Source organism: Perca flavescens, chromosome 8, assembly GCF_004354835.1.
Source record: "Perca flavescens isolate YP-PL-M2 chromosome 8, PFLA_1.0, whole genome shotgun sequence".
In the NCBI taxonomy this organism is placed as follows: Eukaryota; Metazoa; Chordata; class Actinopteri; order Perciformes; family Percidae; genus Perca; species Perca flavescens.
The window spans coordinates 39,148,388-39,168,622 of NC_041338.1; the positions used below are offsets into that span (position 1 = coordinate 39,148,388).

The window sequence follows — 20,235 nt, forward strand, 5'->3', positions numbered from 1 at the left end:
TGATGTACGTGACCCAGAAAGTGATATATGTGACCCAGAAAGTGATGTATGTGACCCAGAAAGTGATGACCCGGAAGGTGATGTATGTGACCCAGAAAGTGATGTATGTGACCCAGAAAGTGATGTACGTGACCCAGAAAGTGATGACCCAGAAAGTGATGTATGTGACCCAGGAAGTGATATACGTGACCCAGAAAGTGATATAAGTGACCCAGAAAGTGATATACGTGACCTAAGGTAGAGGCATGAAGGGATGCAGCTATGGCAACAACAGTTAAATTTAGGAAAAAGATCGTGGTTTGGATTAAAACACTCCCGAGGAATGAAGATGCGTTTCCTGGGTGAAATATTTAATATTGTATTATTATATTAACCTAGATTTTGCGAGAATTAGCGTAACTTCCAACTGTATACTGTATCCCTGTGACTCAGAAAGTGATGTATGTTACTGGAAGTGATGTACGTGACCCAGAAAGTGATGTATGCGACCCAGAAAGTGATATACATGACCCAGAAAGTGATATACATGACCCAGAAAGTGATATACGTGACCCAGAAAGTGATGACCCAGAAAGTGATATACGTGACCCAGAAAGTGATATACGTGACCCAGAAAGTGATATACCTGACCCAGAAAGTGATGTATGTGACCCAGAAAGTGATGACCCAGAAAGTGATATATGTGACCCAGAAAGTGATGACCCAGAAAGTGATGTACGTGACCCAGAAAGTGATATATGTGACCCAGAAAGTGATGTATGTGACCCAGAAAGTGATTACCCAGAAAGTGATGACCCGGAAGGTGATGTATGTGACCCAGAAAGTGATGTATGTGACCCAGAAAGTGATGTACGTGACCCAGAAAGTGATGACCCAGAAAGTGATGTATGTGACCCAGGAAGTGATATACGTGACACAGAAAGTGATATAAGTGACCCAGAAAGTGATATACGTGACCTAAGGTAGAGGCATGAAGGGATGCAGCTATGGCAACAACAGTTAAATTTAGGAAAAAGATCGTGGTTTGGATTAAAACACTCCCGAGGAATGAAGATGCGTTTCCTGGGTGAAATATTTAATATTGTATTATTATATTAACCTAGATTTTGCGAGAATTAGCGTAACTTCTAACTGTATACTGTATCCCTGTGACTCAGAAAGTGATGTATGTTACTGGAAGTTATGTACGTGACCCAGAAAGTGATGTATGTGACCCAGAAAGTGATATACATGACCCAGACAGTGATATACGTGACCCACAAAGTGATGTATGTGAGCCAGAAAGTGATATACATGACCCAGAAAGTGATATACGTGACCCAGAAAGTGATATACGTGACCCAGAAAGTGATGACCCAGAAAGTGATATACGTGACCCAGAAAGTGATATACGTGACCCAGAAAGTGATATACCTGACCCAGAAAGTGATGTATGTGACCCAGAAAGTGATGACCCAGAAAGTGATGTATGTGACCCAGAAAGTGATGACCCAGAAAGTGATGTATTTGACCCAGAAAGTGATGACCCAGAAAGTGATGTATGTGACCCAGAAAGTGATGTATGTGACCGAGAAAGTGATATACGTGACCCAGAAGGTGATATATGTGACCCAGAAAGTGATTACCTAGAAAGTGATGACCCAGAAAGTGATGTATGTGACCCAGAAAGTGATGACCCAGAAAGTGATGACTCAGAAAGTGATGTACGTGACCCAGAAAGTGATGTACGTGACCCAGAAAGTGATGACCCAGAAAGTGATGTATGTGACCCAGGAAGTGATATACGTGACCCAGAAAGTGATGACCCAGAAAGTGATGACCCAGAAAGTGATGTATGTGACCCAGAAAGTGATGACCAAGAAAGTGATGTATGTGACCCAGAAAGTGATGACCCAGAAAGTGATGTATTTGACCCAGAAAGTGATGACCCAGAAAGTGATGTACGTGACCCAGAAAGTGATATATGTGACCCAGAAAGTGATGACCCAGAAAATGATGTACGTGACCCAGAAAGTGATATATGTGACCCAGAAAGTATAAACGTGACCCAGAAAGTGATATATGTGACCCAGAAAGTGATTACGCAGAAAGTGATGACCCAGAAAGTGATGTATGTGACCCAGAAAGTGATGTATGTGACCCAGAAAGTGATGTACGTGACCCAGAAAGTGATATACGTGACCCAGAAAGTGATGACCCAGAAAGTGATGACCCAGAAAGTGTTGTACGTGACCCAGAAAGTGATGTACGTGACCCAGAAAGTCATGACCCAGAAAGTGATGACCCAGAAAGTGATGTATGTGACCCAGGAAGTGATATACGTGACCCAGAAAGTGATATATGTGACCCAGAAAGTGATATATGTGACCCAGAAAGTGATGACCCAGAAAGTGATATACGTGACCCAGAAAGTCATATATGTGACCCAGAAAGTAATGACCCAGAAAGTGATATATGTGACCCAGAAAGTGATATACGTGACCTAAGGTAGAGGCATGAAGGATGCAGCTATGGCAACAACAGTTAAATTTAGGAAACAGATCGTGGTTTGGATCAAAACACTCCCGAGGAATGAAGACGCGTTTCCTGGGTGAAATGTTTAAAATTATATTATTATATTAGCCTAGCTTTTGCGAGAATTAGCATAACTTCCAACTGTATACTGTATCCCTGTGACTCAGGAAGTGATGTATGTAACAGGAAGTGATGTACGTACGTGTCCTCTCCTGGACGACAGTGTGGCTGAGCTGGGCACCGCTGCGGGCGCTGACGGAGACGTTGTAGAGGCGTCCGGACACCAGCGAGTTGAAGACACACTCGGTGCTGGACGTGGAGACGGAGACGGTGTGGAGCGTCTTCCTGCCGTCGCTCAGGGTCACCACGTAGCCGTCCACGTCTCCAGCAGCAGCCCGCCACGATACGCTCAGGAAGTCCATACGGCCATTATTACTGACCATCACCTCGGCAACTGCAGCCGGGGCTGGGGGGGGCGGAGGGGGGGGAGAGAGAGAGAGAGAGAGAGAGAGACAGAGAGACAGAGAGAGAGACAGAGACAGAAACAGAGAGCGAGAGAGACAGAGAGACAGAGAGGGAGAAAGGGAGAGACAGAGAGACAGAGAGACAGAGAGACAGAGAGACAGAGAGACAGAGAGAGAGAGAGAGAGAGAGAGAGAGAGAGAGAGAGAGAGAGAGAGAGAGAGAGAGAGAGAGAGAGAGAGAGAGAGAGAGAGAGAGAGAGAGAGAGAGAGAGAGAGAGAGAGAGAGAGAGAGAGAAAGACAGAGAGAGAGAGAGACAGAGAGAGAGAGAGAGAGAGACAGAGACAGAGACACAGACAGAGATAGAGACAGAGACAGAAACAGAGAGACAGAGAGACAGAGAGGGAGAGAGGGAGAGACAGAGAGACAGAGAGACAGAGAGACAGAGAGAGAGAGAGACAGAGAGACAGAGAGAGAGAGACAGAGAGGGAGAGACAGAGAGAAAGAACATTTGGTTGCTTTTATGACATTGTTGACGCTTTTGTCAACATTTTCAACGGAGAGTCAAAGAGGTGGGGGGAGAGAGACCATATATATATATATATATGTATATACAGCCAGCCCAGCAGCTTGGTTGAACTTGGTTGACCAATCACAACAGAGTGGGCCAGCTGACCAATCAGAGTAGACTAGGCTGTTCAGGAAGGCGGGCCAAGAGCTCAGACAGAATGGGCAGTGTGAGAAACATAATGTTTTTTAAACATCAAAGCATTTAAAACTACTCCAGGATAACTCAAGTGTACAAATATGAGGTACATAATAAGTGTATAATAAGGGCTCTTTAAAATCTTCAAAAGTCCTGCCTGAGCAGTAAAATGTTTGTATTGTAGTTCAACAATGAAGCTTGCCCAAGTCCTGACAGGAAGTCTCTGACCAACAGGAAGTTTCTGACCTTCACAGGTTTCTTGTTGTTGTCGACACTTCCTGAAAATTCCTGACAAATTCCTGCTTTTCAATCATATCCTGCTGTTAGATCAACACACACATTTGTGTCTGTAGGTTCACCAAAAGTTAGCTTTAGATAATGCCTTATTTGCAGATTCAATTAGAACATTTTACAAAACTTGTGACACAAAAATAATTTTCAGCTTCATGCTGATATCTGCTAAAATATTTCCCTGTTAACCTGACGTGTCTCTCCTTAACCACAAAGTTGTCATATTGTTTGCTATGATGTCTTGAAAAGATTGATATGCAGATTTATGTTTCTGCATCTTTGTAACCTGTAATGAACTTGTGCAGTCTAATCTGGGAATAAGTAATAATCAGTGATCAATCATCAGATGTTAATAAACTGTACAAATAGTTTGTTTTGTAGACTTTACAAAGTTTGTTTCGTAGACTTTACAAAGTTAGTTTTACAGACTTTAGAAATGTAGTTTTGTAGATTTTAGAAAGTTAGTTTCTTAGACTTTATAAAAAGTTAGTTTTATGAATAATCCATTTGTTTTCTGCTGTTAGAGGTCTTACCGGTGCGTCCCTCTGCGACGCTCTGTCTGGACGTCTGTCCGGCTCTGACCGAGGTTAGCACCACCCGGTAGAGAGCGCCAGGTCTCAGAGCGTGGAACACGATGCTGGTGGCATCCGCCGCCACACTCTCGTTCTTGATGACGCTGCTGTCGTGTACCAGCAGGACGCGGTACGAGTCCAGGTCTCCAGCGGCACGTTCCCACTGCGTCTGCAGGCTGTCGGTGCTTCCGAGGTTAGAGACCCGCAGACCACCGACCTGGGCCGGACCTGACAGGAAACACAGACACAATGTCACAAACACACACACACACACACACACACACAGACACACATCACACCCACAGACACAGATACATCACACACACACACACACAGACATTTGAAATGTCTCAGGAACATTCTTTTTGAAGCTGGGTAGTCTACTCTCAGAGCAATGAACGCAACATTAAGGCACCACAAAACAGACATCGACTACTGCGCATGTCCCCTTATTTACAGATGGGCCAGTGAAAATACACACTCAAAAATAGATGTACGAGACAAGAACATTTCTGTACTTACAGGTACAATTATTAATATGTTCCCTTAAAAGTACAATAGTCTTTTTTAAGAGGCCAGAAATGTACGTTTTGACTAATTAAAGGGTACAATATGAAAATTACCAGAATTGAAAGGTACACAATTTCTTTTCAAAAGGGTACCTCTCCTTCGACAAGCAGTACTGTATTTCTATTTTTGAGTGTGTGAATACAGCGAACATCGGACATTTCTGATTTCCAGCCGATGCATCGGTGCGTCCCTAATTACTGCAATGTAACCTGTAAATGATTTATAATATCATATGACATGTAAATACATACGTGTCTGGGCGGTCACAGCGGCAGAGCTGCTCACGTTGCCGCTGTTGGTTGTGACGGTGATGGTGTACAGGCGTCCTGAGGCCAGGATGTTGAAGGTGCACTCTCTGGCCTCCCCGGAGAGATTCCTCAGAGACAGGATGGCGCTGGCGTCCGCCTGGCGGAGCACCACTGTGAAGCTGTCCCATTCACCGAGAGGGCGACTCCACACAACGCTCACAGAGGTTTCATCAGCGTGGCGGACACGCAGCTGCTGCACAGGACCAGGGGCTGGGGGGGGAAATCAAATAATAAAACATTATTATATTGTTTATTACTTAGTTTGTTATTCACCCTGGACTCTCTGTCTCCGTGTGTGTGTCTGAGTGTCTGATGGAACAACAATCTGTGAAACTGGTCCAGTATTAAACCAGAACCGGGCTGTAATGTAACCCTACAGGACTAATGTTCAGCAGCTGTTAGAGTCACTAAAAGTTCTGTTGTTGCTGCTGACAGACAGAAAGAGTAAGATCATTTTAGTGTAACATGAAACTAAATCATTAAAGCTATCAAAACCCGTCTTGGTTCATCTTTCCACTGTTCCAACAATCACCACTCTGGTTTGGTTGAAATAAACCCTTAATTCACCCATTTACATGTGGAGATAATGCTGGCTCTATACACGCTAAAAGTCCTGATTATTTACATGGAGTCTGGTGGAGATATGCTGGCTCTAGACACGCTAAAAGTCCTGATTATTTACATGGAGTCTGGTGGAGATATGCTGGCTCTATACACGCTAAAAGTCCTGATTATTTACATGGAGTCTGGTGGAGATATGCTGGCTCTATACACGCTAAAAGTCCTGATTATTTACAAAAGAGTTGAAAGAAAGCACCTAATGCATCGAAAGTGCCTTCTCAGTCACTTAGATACAAATACAAAAGGAAAATAGGATCCAGGTTGAAAAATAACAAAGTTACCCTTTAAGAATATCCCATAATACCTGTGAATGCCTGTTTGGAGGCGGAGCTCTGCAGGCCGACGGCCTCGGTTACCACGGTGACGGTGTACCGTGTCCCAGGCTGCAGGCCGTGCAGCTCAGCGGAGGCAGAGCTGTTTGGCAGAGTGACGTTCTCCAGCAGAACCTCGTCCCGGTCCATCAGCAGAACCCTGAAGCGCTCGCTCTGGCCCAGACCGGCCCGCCAGGAAACGCAGAGACCGTCTGGGGCGGAGGGCGCCACCTGGAGGCCGCGGACGCACGCCGGCGCTGCAGGGACACAGAAATACACTCTAATATCTAGTCATACACTGTAAGAGAGAAATACGTAGAAAAATGCATAATGTCCTAAATTTAAGATTCTTGTTGGTGGGGCATTTTCGGACTTTATTTTTACAGGACAGCAGAAGACATGAAAGGGGGGGAATGACATGCAGCAAGGGGCCACAGGTCAGAATTGAACCTGTGGCCTCTATGTTGAGGAGAAAACCTCTATATATGGGCACCTGCTCTACCAACTGAGTTATCCGGGCACCCATGATGTCCTAACTATAAAGTTTATCCTTTGTACCTTTAACAGACATTTCTGTTAATCCAAAAAAACTAAATACAGAAAACAACCTGTGAAAAATCATTACAGAAAATTTCTTCATATTAACACGGTATATTAGCCCATATTTCTACAGACTTTTTTAACAGTGCAGAAGGCGTCTGGGGTTACGTGCATCCCTAGGGGTTTCAGACACACTGTTGTAGAAAGTACTTTAAAGCAATTCTTAAGTGAAAGTACAAGTATCTTACCAGAAAATGACTTTGGTTGAAGTTAAAGTCACCTTTTAGAATATTTACTTGCGTAAAAGTCTGATATTTACTGATCGAAAGTCATTTTCTGATACTTCTGATTAAATGTACCCTTTATTGGGGCTTCCTCATAGTAAAGCATAATATTCAGGGTTCTTGCATCTTCTTAAACATCGTACCCAAAGTCTGGCATCAACAAAGAGAAAAACAGAAACAGAATGTTCTTGTCTTCGTGAGGAAGAATCTTTCACTCCAACGTATGAAAACATTTCTTGCAAATAATGAGTAACAAGATGCTTAGTGTAAGTAAAAGTATTCATTTTATTTAGAAAAAGTAGAGGAGTAAAAGTGAAAGTTTCCAGAAATATGAATAACAAAGTAAAGTTTTTATATAAATTATATTTGTATTTGTACTTTGTTACACTGGTAGCCAGACCCCTTATCTGGTTAAATAGTAAGCAAAGGTTACAGTTGTGTAACGTTATCTTCATCACCCATTCAGAAACGTTAGTTTTATTGATTATAATAAATGGATATTCATAAAGGTTTCTGACCTGTGCGCAGTGACACGTTGCTCCTCTCTCCGTCCGTCCTGGACACCACGGTGACCCGGTACTGAGTCCCGGGGTCCAGCCCGGAGACCCGGCAGCTGAACTCGGTCCGGGACTCTCCGTCCGGATAACAGGCCACGGCGGCGAACGGCAGAGCGTCGTCTGTAAACATGCTGAAGTTACAGGACACGCCAGCGCTGCTGAACCTCACCACGGCAACGCCAGAGACCACGCTGACGGCCGTGACGTTCACGGAGCAGCGGGAAGCCTGGAACAGGACATAATCAAAATATTAAATATTACATGAACATCGCAAGCCTTTGCCTTGACTTGATTGACTGATTTTGCTCAAAGTTGGTGGGGTCGACTTCTTTGGACTTTTGTGTTTTGTATACTGTTACAAATGGGCCCTATTTTAACGATCTGAGCGCACGGCGTGAAGCGCCTGGCGCAGGTGTGTTTAGGGCGTGTCCAAATCCACTTTTGCTAGTTTGAAAAAGTGTGCTGGGTGCATGGTTCTAAAGGGTTGTTCTTAGTGTCTTCATTAATCAGAGGTGTGTTTAGGGAACATGGTCCTAAAGGGTTGTTCTTAGTGTCTTCATTAATCAGAGGTGTGTTTAGGGAACATGGTTCTAAAGGGTTGTTCTTAGTGTCTTCATTAATCAGAGGTGTGTTTAGGGAACATGGTCCTAAAGGGTTGTTCTTAGTGTCTTCATTAATCAGAGGTGTGTTTAGGGAACATGGTCCTAAAGGGTTGTTCTTAGTGTCTTCATTAATCAGAGGTGTGTTTAGGGAACATAGTTCTAAAGGGTTGTTCTTAGTGTCTTCATTAATCAGAGGTGTGTTTAGGGAACATGGTTCTAAAGGGTTGTTCTTAGTGTCTTCATTAATCAGAGGTGTGTTTAGGGAACATGGTCCTAAAGGGTTGTCCTTAGTGTCTTCATTAATCAGAGGTGTGTTTAGGGAACATGGTCCTAAAGGGTTGTTCTTAGTGTCTTCATTAATCAGAGGTGTGTTTAGGGAACATGGTTCTAAAGGGTTGTCCTTAGTGTCTTCATTAATCAGAGGTGTGTTTAGGGAACATGGTCCTAAAGGGTTGTTCTTAGTGTCTTCATTAATCAGAGGTGTGTTTAGGGAACATGGTTCTAAAGGGTTGTCCTTAGTGTCTTCATTAATCAGAGGTGTGTTTAGGGAACATGGTCCTAAAGGGTTGTTCTTAGTGTCTTCATTAATCAGAGGTGTGTTTAGGGAACATGGTTCTAAAGGGTTGTTCTTAGTGTCTTCATTAATCAGAGGTGTGTTTAGGGAACATGGTTCTAAAGGGTTGTTCTTAGTGTCTTCATTAATCAGAGGTGTGTTTAGGGAACATGGTTCTAAAGGGTTGTTCTTAGTGTCTTCATTAATCAGAGGTGTGTTTTGGGCATAACATCCAATCAACCAATCAGAGATCATCTCCCATTCCCTTTAAAAGTCAGGTGCGTTTGGACCTTGGAGCATTGCTGTTATGATGGAGGATTTACCCCCTAATATTTTTATTTGTAATCTTCTGCATGTGTGTGTGCTGCTGTGCGTCCCTGTGTGTGAAACAAGCATAGTGCATAAGCCTAGGAGCATTTAAGTAGTTGTACATTTTTATTCCCAACTTGTTCTTGTATTCTTTCCAATTATTATTTCATGTATATTCTGTATGTGTGCTGTGTGTCTGATATTTTGCTGCTGTAACACTGGAATTTCCCATTTTTAGGATCAATAAAAATCTATCATCTAGCATTTTACTAATGTGCTTCTTAAAATAACAATGAATTGCTGCGTTATTGACTTTAGACCAGGTTTTTGTTGGTCAATGACGCGATCACTTACCGCTGCCTCAAAATAGCAATACTCCCAGAATGCACCTGAACACACCTCCCTGTAAGACCAGCACGCCCAGAAAGCACCTGAACACACCTCCCTCTAAGACCAGCACGCCCAGAATGCACCTGAACACACCTCCCTGTAAGACCAGCACACCCAGAATGCACCTGAACACACCTCCCTGTAAGACCAGCACACCCAGAATGCACCTGAACACACCTCCCTGTAAGACCAGCACGCCCATGGGCCACAGATGGGCCCAGCTGCATTTGATGTTTAAACGACGTGGGCGTTGGACGGTCTTAAACAAGCAAAGACACTTGGGTCAGGCTTTGTGCTCCACTACACCGGAGTTAAGATAGGGCCCAAAGTGTTTTATGAGCATACATATGGTCTCATTTCGACATGTTCAGGCAGTTGTTCAAATAAATGTTTTAAATGAGTTGTAAGTGTATTCAGTGTGATCTTTTAAGAAACTGGTGAACTTGTCATTATTATTTGAGATAAGGGATACAAATTAAAAACAGTGGTCTGCTTGATTTCAAATTATAAGTTCAATTGCTGCCTTAAAAATATGAGTTATCATATTACTCACAGTGTCAGGTTCAAACAATAAGTGATCTTTAATTAAACAACTTCTATAACTATTGTAAGTTACTTTCTTGAGTTGAAATAGCGTAAAATTGTGTGTTTGTTTGAAAAGAAAAAGCAAGTTTACTTGAATGGAAATATAATATAGAATCAAGTTCAAACAAAACAAAATTGCATCATCATGAGTTGAAACAGCTTTTCTTAAAGTTAAGTTTACTCACATTTTTAAGGCAGCAATTGAACTTAAGTTCTTAAGTTAACCATCTTAATAATTTTAGAGTGCAGAGAGACTCTATTACTAGAAATGTTCAACTTCCAAGTTGTTCAAAGAGTAAACACTTCATACTTAAAGGGTAAGATTTTTTGTGAGATTTTGCGTAACTTCCGGCCGTAGCTGTATCTGACGCTGAAGCTTTTCCGTCGCTTTTTTTAAACATCTGCCTGTTCTCCAAACATTTAAAATCACCGATCCTTAAACTCACCTCGTTCACGCTCCAAAATAAAAGCATCAAACATGTTGTGGCGCTTCTGAACATCGTGGCCTCTGATTTAAATCCGTCCGTTCAAGGGACAAAAAGTAAAGCTTGTGCATCCCCAGAGGAGCAGACATGCCGAGGATATAAAGTTAGAAAAACGTCTTTATAAAGTTAGAAAAGCATCTCCAAAAACGTCTCTAGAGAATTTAAAGGTAGAAAAACATCAAATAATGCAAATGGAGCGTGCGCTGCAGTCTGTCGTGTGGTGCCATCCAGACGCCTGCATCCATCTTCCCCGTCGTGCTCTCAGCTGATCTGAGTCTGGGGTAAAAGAGGAGCTGAATGCTGTTTCAGATCATAGTTAAAATGATACATAGCAGATTTCTGCCTCTCAGTCACACTGATCCCACAGTTGAGGCTCTGAGGACTTTCACTGTGAACAGAGGCAGGCTGACACCCCGCCCTGCCTTCCTTCCTGCCCGCCTGCACTTTCTCTGACGACCTTTAGCATCAAACTGAGCTCCATCCATCAGAACCAACTATTGTTCTGCTGGAGTTATCCAATCAGGATGCAGCCCCAGAGACTCTATTAATAGAAAAAGTTCAACTTTGGAGAAATAATCTCTTCAAAGAGTAACAACTTCATATTTCAAGGATAACTTCAATATGTTTCTACCTGGACCCTATTTTTCCAAATACACAAAGAACAAACAAACAAAAACACAAACAAATAAATAAATATATAAACCGAGGCTATGTTAGCAACAGTAATTAATTGGCCTACACGTGGTTCAATATTTAGCCATGTACACATAGACATAAAGTCTGAACATCTTAACAGCGATAGGTGGGATCTCCGTGTTTAACTATGTATCTTTAGATGTTACAGTACAGTTATCGCTAAAAATGACAAGGCCGTAATATTCGCTCTCTGTCTTGACCACATACATAATAATAAATATATATATATATATATATATATATATATATATATATTCTGGAACTTAAAGTCAGACATCTCCGGTTAAAGTTCTTACTGGACACCCCACAGCGGGCCAGTTACATGATAACAAGGGGCACGTTCAATCTCAAAACAGCGTGCACCATTTTCTTACATGGTTGAACGACATGTTTCCTCAGAACGGTGTACAACAGCATACAAAGAGCTTTGAGATATGTTTTCTCTCGTTTGGTGGGTGTGTCAAATGTGATACCCAATCAGTAGCGACGTGTATGTAAACTCGTGGATGCTGTTTTGGTGCGACATCACACGTCACAGGGATTCAGTCTATAACATTAAACACAATAAAATAAAAGCAGCAAACAGATTGAAATGTAAAGCAGCAGTAATACTTACAGGTGTAGTGGCTGGGGTCAGGGTTTGAGGAGTAGTTGTAGTCGGAGCAGCTGTGGTCGTTCTGGTTGTTGTTGGAGCTGCACGTGTTGTACTTGTCGTGGCTACAGTTGTTGAAGTTGGTGTTGTAGTGGGTTTGGTCATGGTTGTGGCTGTTGTAGTGGGTTTGGTCATGGTTGTGGGTGTTGTAGTGGTTTTGGTCATGGTTGTGGCTGTTGTAGTGGGTTTGGTCATGGTTGTGGGTGTTGTAGTGGTTTTGGTCATGGTTGTGGCTGTTGTAGTGGGTTTGGTCATAGTTGTAGGTGTTGTAGTGGGTTGGGTCATGGTTGTAGGTGTTGTAGTGGGTTTGGTCATAGTTGTAGGTGTTGTAGTGGGTTGGGTCATAGTTGTGGCTGTTGTAGTGGGTTTGGTCATAGTTGTAGGTGTTGTAGTGGGTTGGGTCATGGTTGTGGCTGTTGTAGTGGGTTTGGTCATGGTTGTCGGTGTTGTAGTGGGTTTGGTTATGGTTGTGGGTGTTGTAGTGGGTTTGGTCATGGTTGTGGGTGTTGTAGTGGGTTGGGTCATGGTTGTGGGTGTTGTAGTGGGTTTGGTCATGGTTGTGGCTGTTGTAGTGGGTTGGGTCATGGTTGTCGGTGTTGTAGTGGGTTTGGTCATGGTTGTCGGTGTTGTAGTGGGTTTGGTCATGGTTGTGGGTGTTGTAGTGGGTTGGGTCATGGTTGTGGGTGTTGTAGTGGGTTGGGTCATGGTTGGGGGTGTTGTAATGGGTTGGGTCATGGTTGGGTGTGTTGTAGTGGGTTTGGTCATGGTTGTGGGTGTTGTAGTGGGTTGGGTCATGGTTGTGGGTGTTGTAGTGGGTTGGGTCATGGTTCTCGGTGTTGTAGTGGGTTTGGTAATGGTTGTGGGTGTTGTAGTGGCTCGGGTCATGGTTGTGGGTGTTGTAGTGGGTTTGGTCATGGTTGTCGGTGTTGTAGTGGGTTTGGTCATGGTTGTCGGTGTTGTAGTGGGTTTGGTAATGGTTGTGGGTGTGTTTTTCAGACTAGTGGGTGCCAGTATTGAGGGGGAAATATTTCCTGTAGACATCGTCCCGGCTGTTTGAGAAGTTACTGGAGCTCCATCAGTCTTAGTGCTTGCTGAGATTTTACTTTGAACTGTAGAAACTGTTGACAGCATCGCAGAAACTGTGGCTGAAGTTTGGGAAATGGTTGTCGACACGGCTGATGGCGGATAATTCTCCATGATGGATGTAGATGTCAGATCTGCTGTTAAAGGAACGTAAGCAGTCAAAGGTGGACGTGTAGTTATCGAGGATGAAGGGGAAAGGTTCTTGTCAGCAGTTAGATGTGTTGTATAACTTGTATCTTGGTTTGACTCTGTGTCAACAGAAAATCCAACAGTAGCATAAGAGGTGACCAGAAGATCTGTGGCGTTCGTCTCTGATGTAAATGTGGAGGAAACCAGAGTCACAGCTGCAGAGGAGGTGGAAACTTCTTGGTGTTGTGACGTTGTCTGGGCATCCTTCCTGAGCTGAAGAACATCTCCAGCTGTCAAACTCTCCAATATGTGTGTTGAACTCTCCGATACATCTGTCGAAGTCCTCGATATGTGTGTTGAAGTCCCCGATATGTCTGTTGGACTCTTCGAACTCTCCAATACGTGTGTTGAACTCTTCGATATGTCTGTCGAACTCTCCGATACGTGTGTCGAACTCTTCGACATGTCTGTCAAACTCTCCGATACGTGTGTCGAACTCTCCGATACATCTGTCGAAGTCCCCGATATGTCTGTTGGACTCTTCAAACTCTCCAATACGTGTGTTGAACTCTTCGATATGTCTGTCGAACTCTCCGATACGTGTGTCGAACTCTTCGACATGTCTGTCGAACTCTCCGATACATCTGTCGAAGTCCCTGATATGTCTGTTGTACTCTTCAAACCCTCCGATACGTGTGTCGAACTCTCCGATACGTGTGTCGAACTCTTCGACATGTCTGTCAAACTCTCCGATACGTGTGTCGAACTCTCCGATACATCTGTCGAAGTCCCCGATATGTCTGTTGGACTCTTCGAACTCTCCGATACGTGTGTTGAACTCTTCGACATGTCTGTCAAACTCTCCGATACATCTGTCGAAGTCTCCGATACGTCAGTTGGACTCTTCGAACTTTCTGATACATGTGTCGAACTCTTAGACACATCTTTCAAACTGTTCAATACGGCTGTCCAAGTCTCCGGACTCTCTGATACAACTGTCAAACTCTTCGAACTTTCAGAAACGTATGTTGATCTCTCCGAACTTTTCAAACTTTCCCATACATCTGTCAAACTCTCTGATAAGGCTGTCTGACTTTCTGATACATTTGTCCGACTCTCTGCAACATCTGTCAAACTCTCCAATACATCTGTCGGACTTTTCAAACTTTCCCATATGTCTGTCGAATTCACCGATACGCCTGTCGAACTCACCGATACGTCTGTGGATTGCTTAGTTGTGAACGCAGCCGGACTGGAGGAGACAAAATGGCCGCCGTTTAAAGTCGACAGCTCTGAGACTGAAGTAGAAAACTTAGAGTTGGAGTCTGTAGTCAGTGACCTCCTGGTCCAATGGTTGCTCATGTCGTTCAAATGCGTTGAAGCTCCGTCAGCTATGGAACTGGTGAGCTGTCTGGTGGTCCGGTGGGTTTTTACAGAGTCTGATAATCGCTCGTTAGTGACGGTTAAGGCAGGACTTTTGATGGTGTAGACGGTGCTGGAGAGTCCCAGGGGTTTATGTGTGGAGGAATCAAAAATGGTGGAGACAGAGTCTGAAAGATGAAGAGGAAAGCTTTTGAGTTAAATGGCAACAAAAACACACAGAACTAGAAGACCTACGCCAAGGGCCAATGCTGCATTCACATGCTCCTCAATGGTCCCATTTCCTGAGATCAAGTTATAGACTTCATTTGTTTCAGGACAACCTGTGCTATCAGGATATGTACACTGCAGGGACGTCACATGAATGTATAAACTGTTACATGAGTATATAGACAAAACAAAATGTTATTGAAATCACACATTCCAATTATGTTCAAGACATGTTCCCTAAGGCTTGGCATTCAGGGGAAACAAAATAAATACATTAACTCACAAAAATATATAATCTATTTAGATTTCAAAGCATCTGGAAGGCCTACGATCACACAGAAGTCCTCTTTGTAAAGGCCCAGATCTTATCTTTCATATTAAACAATCAGAACGAGGCTAGCTTGAAGCAAGATATCAGAAATTGTTTAATTTGATTTATGGATTCATAATCATAGACTTATTTTACTAAGATACTGCAGTTCCAGGTGAGATTACAAAGCTTCTGAAAAGCCTACAATTGCACAGAAGACCTTGATGAAATGGCGCATTTCTCTGCTTCTAAACAACACTTAGGGCCCTATTTTAAATATCTAAGATCACGGCGGGAAGTGTGTGTGTGTGTGTGTGTGTGTGTGTGTGTGTGTGTGTGTGTGTGTGTGTGTGTGTGTGAAGCGCCTGGCGCAGGTGCGTTTAGGGCGTGTCCAAATCCACCTTTTTCTCTCTAAATCAAAATGTTCTGATGGGAACTAGAAAAAGTTTTTGGATCGAAATGTTTCAGAGAAAGCCGAACCTGCGTGTCACATAGTTTCAGGTTTTTATTATTATAGGTGTGTGGAGAAATTAAAGATGTTGGCTGAGACTCGGACAGGATGTGCAGCACTGACGTTCTTCCTGAGAGAACAGACAATGTGAGGAGGGAAGTCCTGAACTCACTCATTAACTCACTTCCTGTCCAGGGACGCTCACGGCTAACAGGTATCATCACAGGCTGAATCAGACCAAAAAAAGTGCCAGTACTCAGTGGTGGAAAGTAACTAAGTACATTTACTCCAGTACTGTACTTATGTCCAAATGTTGAGGTCCTTGTACTTTACTTGAGTCTTTTCTTTTCATGCCACTTTCTACTTCTACTCCTCTACATTTCAGAGAGAAATATTGGACTTTTTACTCCACTACATTCATCTGTTACAGCTTTAGTTACTAGTTACTTTAGTTACTCCGCTACATTCATCTGTTACAGCTTTAGTTACTAGTTACTTTAGTTACTTCGCTACATTCATCTGTTCCAGCTTTAGTTACTAGTTACTTTAGTTACTTCGCTACATTCATCTGTTACAGCTTTAGTTACTAGTTACTTTAGTTACTTCGCTACATTCATCTGTTACAGCTTTAGTTACTAGTTACTTTAGTTACTCCGCTACATTCATCTGTTCCAGCTTTAGTTACTAGTTACTTTAGTTACTCCGCTACATTCATCTGTTCCAGCTTTAGTTACTAGTTACTTTAGTTACTCCACTACATTCATCTGTTCCAGCTTTAGTTACTAGTTACTTTAGTTACTCCGCTACATTCATCTGTTACAGCTTTAGTTACTAGTTACTTTAGTTACTTCGCTACATTCATCTGTTAAAGCTTTAGTTACTAGTTACTTTAGTTACTTCGCTACATTCATCTGTTCCAGCTTTAGTTACTAGTTACTTTAGTTACTTCGCTACATTCATCTGTTACAGCTTTAGTTACTAGTTACTTTAGTTACTTCGCTACATTCAACTGTTACAGCTTTAGTTACTAGTTACTTTAGTTACTCCGCTACATTCATCTGTTACAGCTTTAGTTACTAGTTACTTTAGTTACTCCACTACATTCATCTGTTCCAGCTTTAGTTACTAGTTACTTTAGTTACTCCACTACATTCATCTGTTAGAGTTTTGGTTAGAAGTTACTTTGTACATTAGATTTCTGCACACTAAACACATGTAGTTTATAAAATCTGATGTTTGATTCAAAAGTAAATTAGCTAACAATATAACAGCCTACAAGTCCAGCTGATTATATCATTAAACACACAACTGGTTGGATCCTTTACACTTTCTACAAGGTTTTAATACTTTAACTACATTCTCCTGATGATACTTACAGACTTTTACTGAAGTAACATTTTCACTGCAGGACTTTAACAGAGTATTTCTACAGTGTGGTATTAATACTTTTACTGCAGTAATCTGAATACTTCTTCCAGCGCTGCAAATAATAAATGATCATGTTAGAAACACAGATAAAGTGTCTTTGCATCACATAAATGATCAACAGATTGGTAAAAAATTATTATATCTCTCATCTTTAGACACTACGGAACAGTTGCAATATATTAACTTGATTGTTCACATATTTAATATAAAATATATGTATTCAGCTTCAAGATTCAAGAGTTCTTTATTTGTTATTTTGCCGCTCCACATAAAAACTAAATTGTGTTTTCAACACATCAACCAGTGAGTAAATAAATCAGTGTAAGACAGAAGACTTTAATTATACTTTTTAATTATGGTTTTTACTACTGTATTTATTATCACATGTTGAATTTAGATTGATCTTTTGTGATTACTGCTGCAAACCCAACTGCCCCTCTGGGGACAAATTAAGTTCTACTTGACTTGAAAATCATATGCTCAGAAATAAATAAACTAAATATGGCTGCGTATCGCCATAGACTTCCAGAATCGATTAGATTCTGATTAGGATTGGGTATCGTTTGGGTGTTTTCCGATACCGGTGCTAAAACTATACTTTAATACGGTGCCTAAACAGTGCCTGAACTGATACTTAAAAAAATAGGGTAATAGGGAATAGGGTATTTTACAATAACTTTGAATGCACCACAAGGCTTACTAGTTTCAAGTGAACGCACCGTCTGGGTTGTTTTTCCGACAATGGCAGCTGCACACTGCTTAACGTCCCGCTGTTGGAATCCTCTACACTGAAATACAGACACACTTCTACACCGTTTAGCTGTCAGCCTTTAAACCGTGTTTAATCCAGCTGCTAGCTAATGGCAGGCTAACGTTAGCTGCTGCCAAGTGTATTATGTTAACTAGCGTCACGTGCAGCGATGCTCCTGTTGCCTCTAACGTCTGTTTCAGAGCATCAGAGAGCAGCACAAAAGGTATTTAAGTGGGGGAGGTGATGGCGCAGTGGATATGACATATGCCTTTGATGCAGGAGACCCAGGTTCGAATCCCATTGCAATACATCAACCGATGTGTCCCTGAGCAAGACACTTAGCCCCTAGTTGCTCCAGAGGCGTGCAACCTCTGAAGTGTATATATATATATATATATATATATATATATATATATATATAGCAATTGTAAGTCGCTTTGAATAAAAGCATAAAATGTAAAAACGTGGCATCGAAATCTGCGTTGCACTTCTGTCTGGTAGATACCGGTCGTTTAGGCACCGGTGGCATATTAGCACCGGGTTTTGGTAACCAACCCTAATTCTGATTCACAATGTCTCGATATTGGATATTGGATATCAGTCAGGTTGTCTGTGTACTGACTGTATTGTTATTAGCATTGTATATTATCTAGTTTGGATCGGTTTGATTTAACTGACAGATGAAACATGGACTTTGGATGGATTTTTTTAAACATGTTCAAAATAAACTTAATAAAAACGAAAGGGAAATGTCAGATCTAATCCCAGTTTATCTGGATATAATAATATAAACTGTAAACTGTAACTTGCTGCATTATTAAACATATTACATTAAAAATGTTGTGAAGAACTGGCCCCAAAGCAGCTCCACAGAGACAAAAATATCCAGCTATTTTTATCAAAATATTCTGACTGTTTTCTGAAAATATTCTGTCTTTTTTTGCCAACAAAATATTATCTTTTTTTAAAAATATTTGACTCTTTCCCAGAAAATATTAAACTGTCTTTCCCTGGGCGACCTCTGGCTCCCCCAGTGAGAGCGTTCGCCCCATGTTGGCGGAGTCCTGCAGCGGCCCAGAATCTAATCCGACCTGCAGCCCTTTGCTGCGTGTCATGCCCCATCTCTCTTCCCCTTTCATGGCTATCAACTGTCACTATAATAAAGGGAAATTAAAAATTAATCTTAAAAACAATATTCAATTTTTTTCCTAAAATTATTCAGACGATTTTTTCCAAAACATTCTTGCTTTTCCCCCTAAAAATATTCAACTTTTTGTGTCCTAAAAATATTTGACTTCTTTTTTTTATATTCCACTCAGTTTATCAAGATATAAAAGAGATCCTCAGAGAACTAACGCTGTAAACCCTCAGATATGTTATAATGCACCAGGTTCATGTTTACATTAAGAACTGAGCCCCAACAACTTAGTTTAAAGGACTTTTTACTTCTCCATTCATGGTGAAAAGACAGATATTAAAACATCCATTTCTGGGGTGCCTGGATAGCTCACCTGGTAGAGCATGCGCCCCATGTAAAAAGGCTCAGTAATATTTTAGAGGAACAGTCTCTTGTGTGTAACTTGATTTGTTCGTCTTCTCTAATTCTTTTCCTGATCCTGATCCAGACTGATTCTGATTGAGATTTGTTGCTTTTTTGACACTATTTGTCGACTTTTTCTGGCTCTTTTGTTGCTCTTTTGTTGCTCTTTTAACACTTTTATAATAATAATAAATTTGTATTTACATAGCGCTTTACATAGTACTCAAAGACACTGTACAGTAAACCAGCAAATTAAAAACAGATAGGCAATAAAACCAACACATAAAACTAGAATACTAAAGGCAACTGAAACAATAAAACCAGCAGCTAACAGCAGATAATATGTGAGACTATGAAGACGAATGTTTTCATGAGTCATTTGAATGTGCCCAGGTTGCCTTTTTTATTGCTTTTTTGTCCCTTATATTCAGATTCTGATTGCGATTTGTTCTTTATCTTTTCTGATTCTGATTCTGATTTGTTTGCCGCTCCTGACTTTGATCCTACTTCTTTCCTGACCCTGGTTCTGGTCCAGACAAACAGTTGTACCTCTGCAGTACTTACAGACGGAGCTGGATGTGATCTGGATGATGAGTAGCAGCAGAACCGGGGCGTCCATGTTGCTCAACAGAAAGAGAACAGAAACTGGAGAGAAATGGGAGAGTAGCTGAAGGACTGAAGGACTGAGGAAGGGAAGTGCGTCTCTGTGGGCAGGAAAGAGTCAGCGAGCTGCGCTTCCTTCTATTCAATTGTTGTGGAGGTTTTTCACGGAGAAGGAGTCGTCGGAAATACCAGAGTCCATCTCTCCGTTCTAATAAACCTGCAGGAGAAAACATCCAGAAACAGAAACAGGAACCCTTTACCCCCCTAATCCTAACCCTTGTTTATTTTGATTTAAAATGAATTCTAAATGAGTCATTCTGTGACACCGGGGAATTTCTTTTA

General features: G+C 41.8%; 2 protein-coding genes across 2 annotated transcripts in view; both read right to left on the reverse strand.

Moving 5' to 3' along the window:
• ptprbl (protein tyrosine phosphatase receptor type B, like) overlaps positions 1-12,493 on the reverse strand; it is a 51,452-nt gene extending 38,959 nt beyond the window's left edge. Inside the window, exons 1-6 of the mRNA XM_028585001.1 lie at positions 11,973-12,493; positions 7,698-7,962; positions 6,349-6,612; positions 5,367-5,633; positions 4,507-4,773; positions 2,717-2,980 (exon numbers count right to left, since the gene is read on the reverse strand). Coding sequence (XP_028440802.1) covers positions 2,717-2,980; positions 4,507-4,773; positions 5,367-5,633; positions 6,349-6,612; positions 7,698-7,962; positions 11,973-12,443 — 1,798 coding nt within the window. The 5' untranslated portion in view covers positions 12,444-12,493. The remainder of the gene's footprint in view (positions 1-2,716; positions 2,981-4,506; positions 4,774-5,366; positions 5,634-6,348; positions 6,613-7,697; positions 7,963-11,972) is intronic.
• A 268-nt stretch (positions 12,494-12,761) lies between these two features.
• On the reverse strand, positions 12,762-19,933 carry LOC114560143 (uncharacterized threonine-rich GPI-anchored glycoprotein PJ4664.02-like; the record flags this gene model as incomplete). Its single annotated transcript, XM_028585294.1, has 3 exons — positions 19,855-19,933; positions 13,654-14,770; positions 12,762-13,611 (listed from the first exon to the last, which is right to left on the reverse strand). Coding segments are annotated over exons 1-3 (2,022 nt in total), but the record flags the coding sequence as incomplete, so codon positions are not given.
• Between the last annotated feature and the right edge of the window lie 302 nt (positions 19,934-20,235).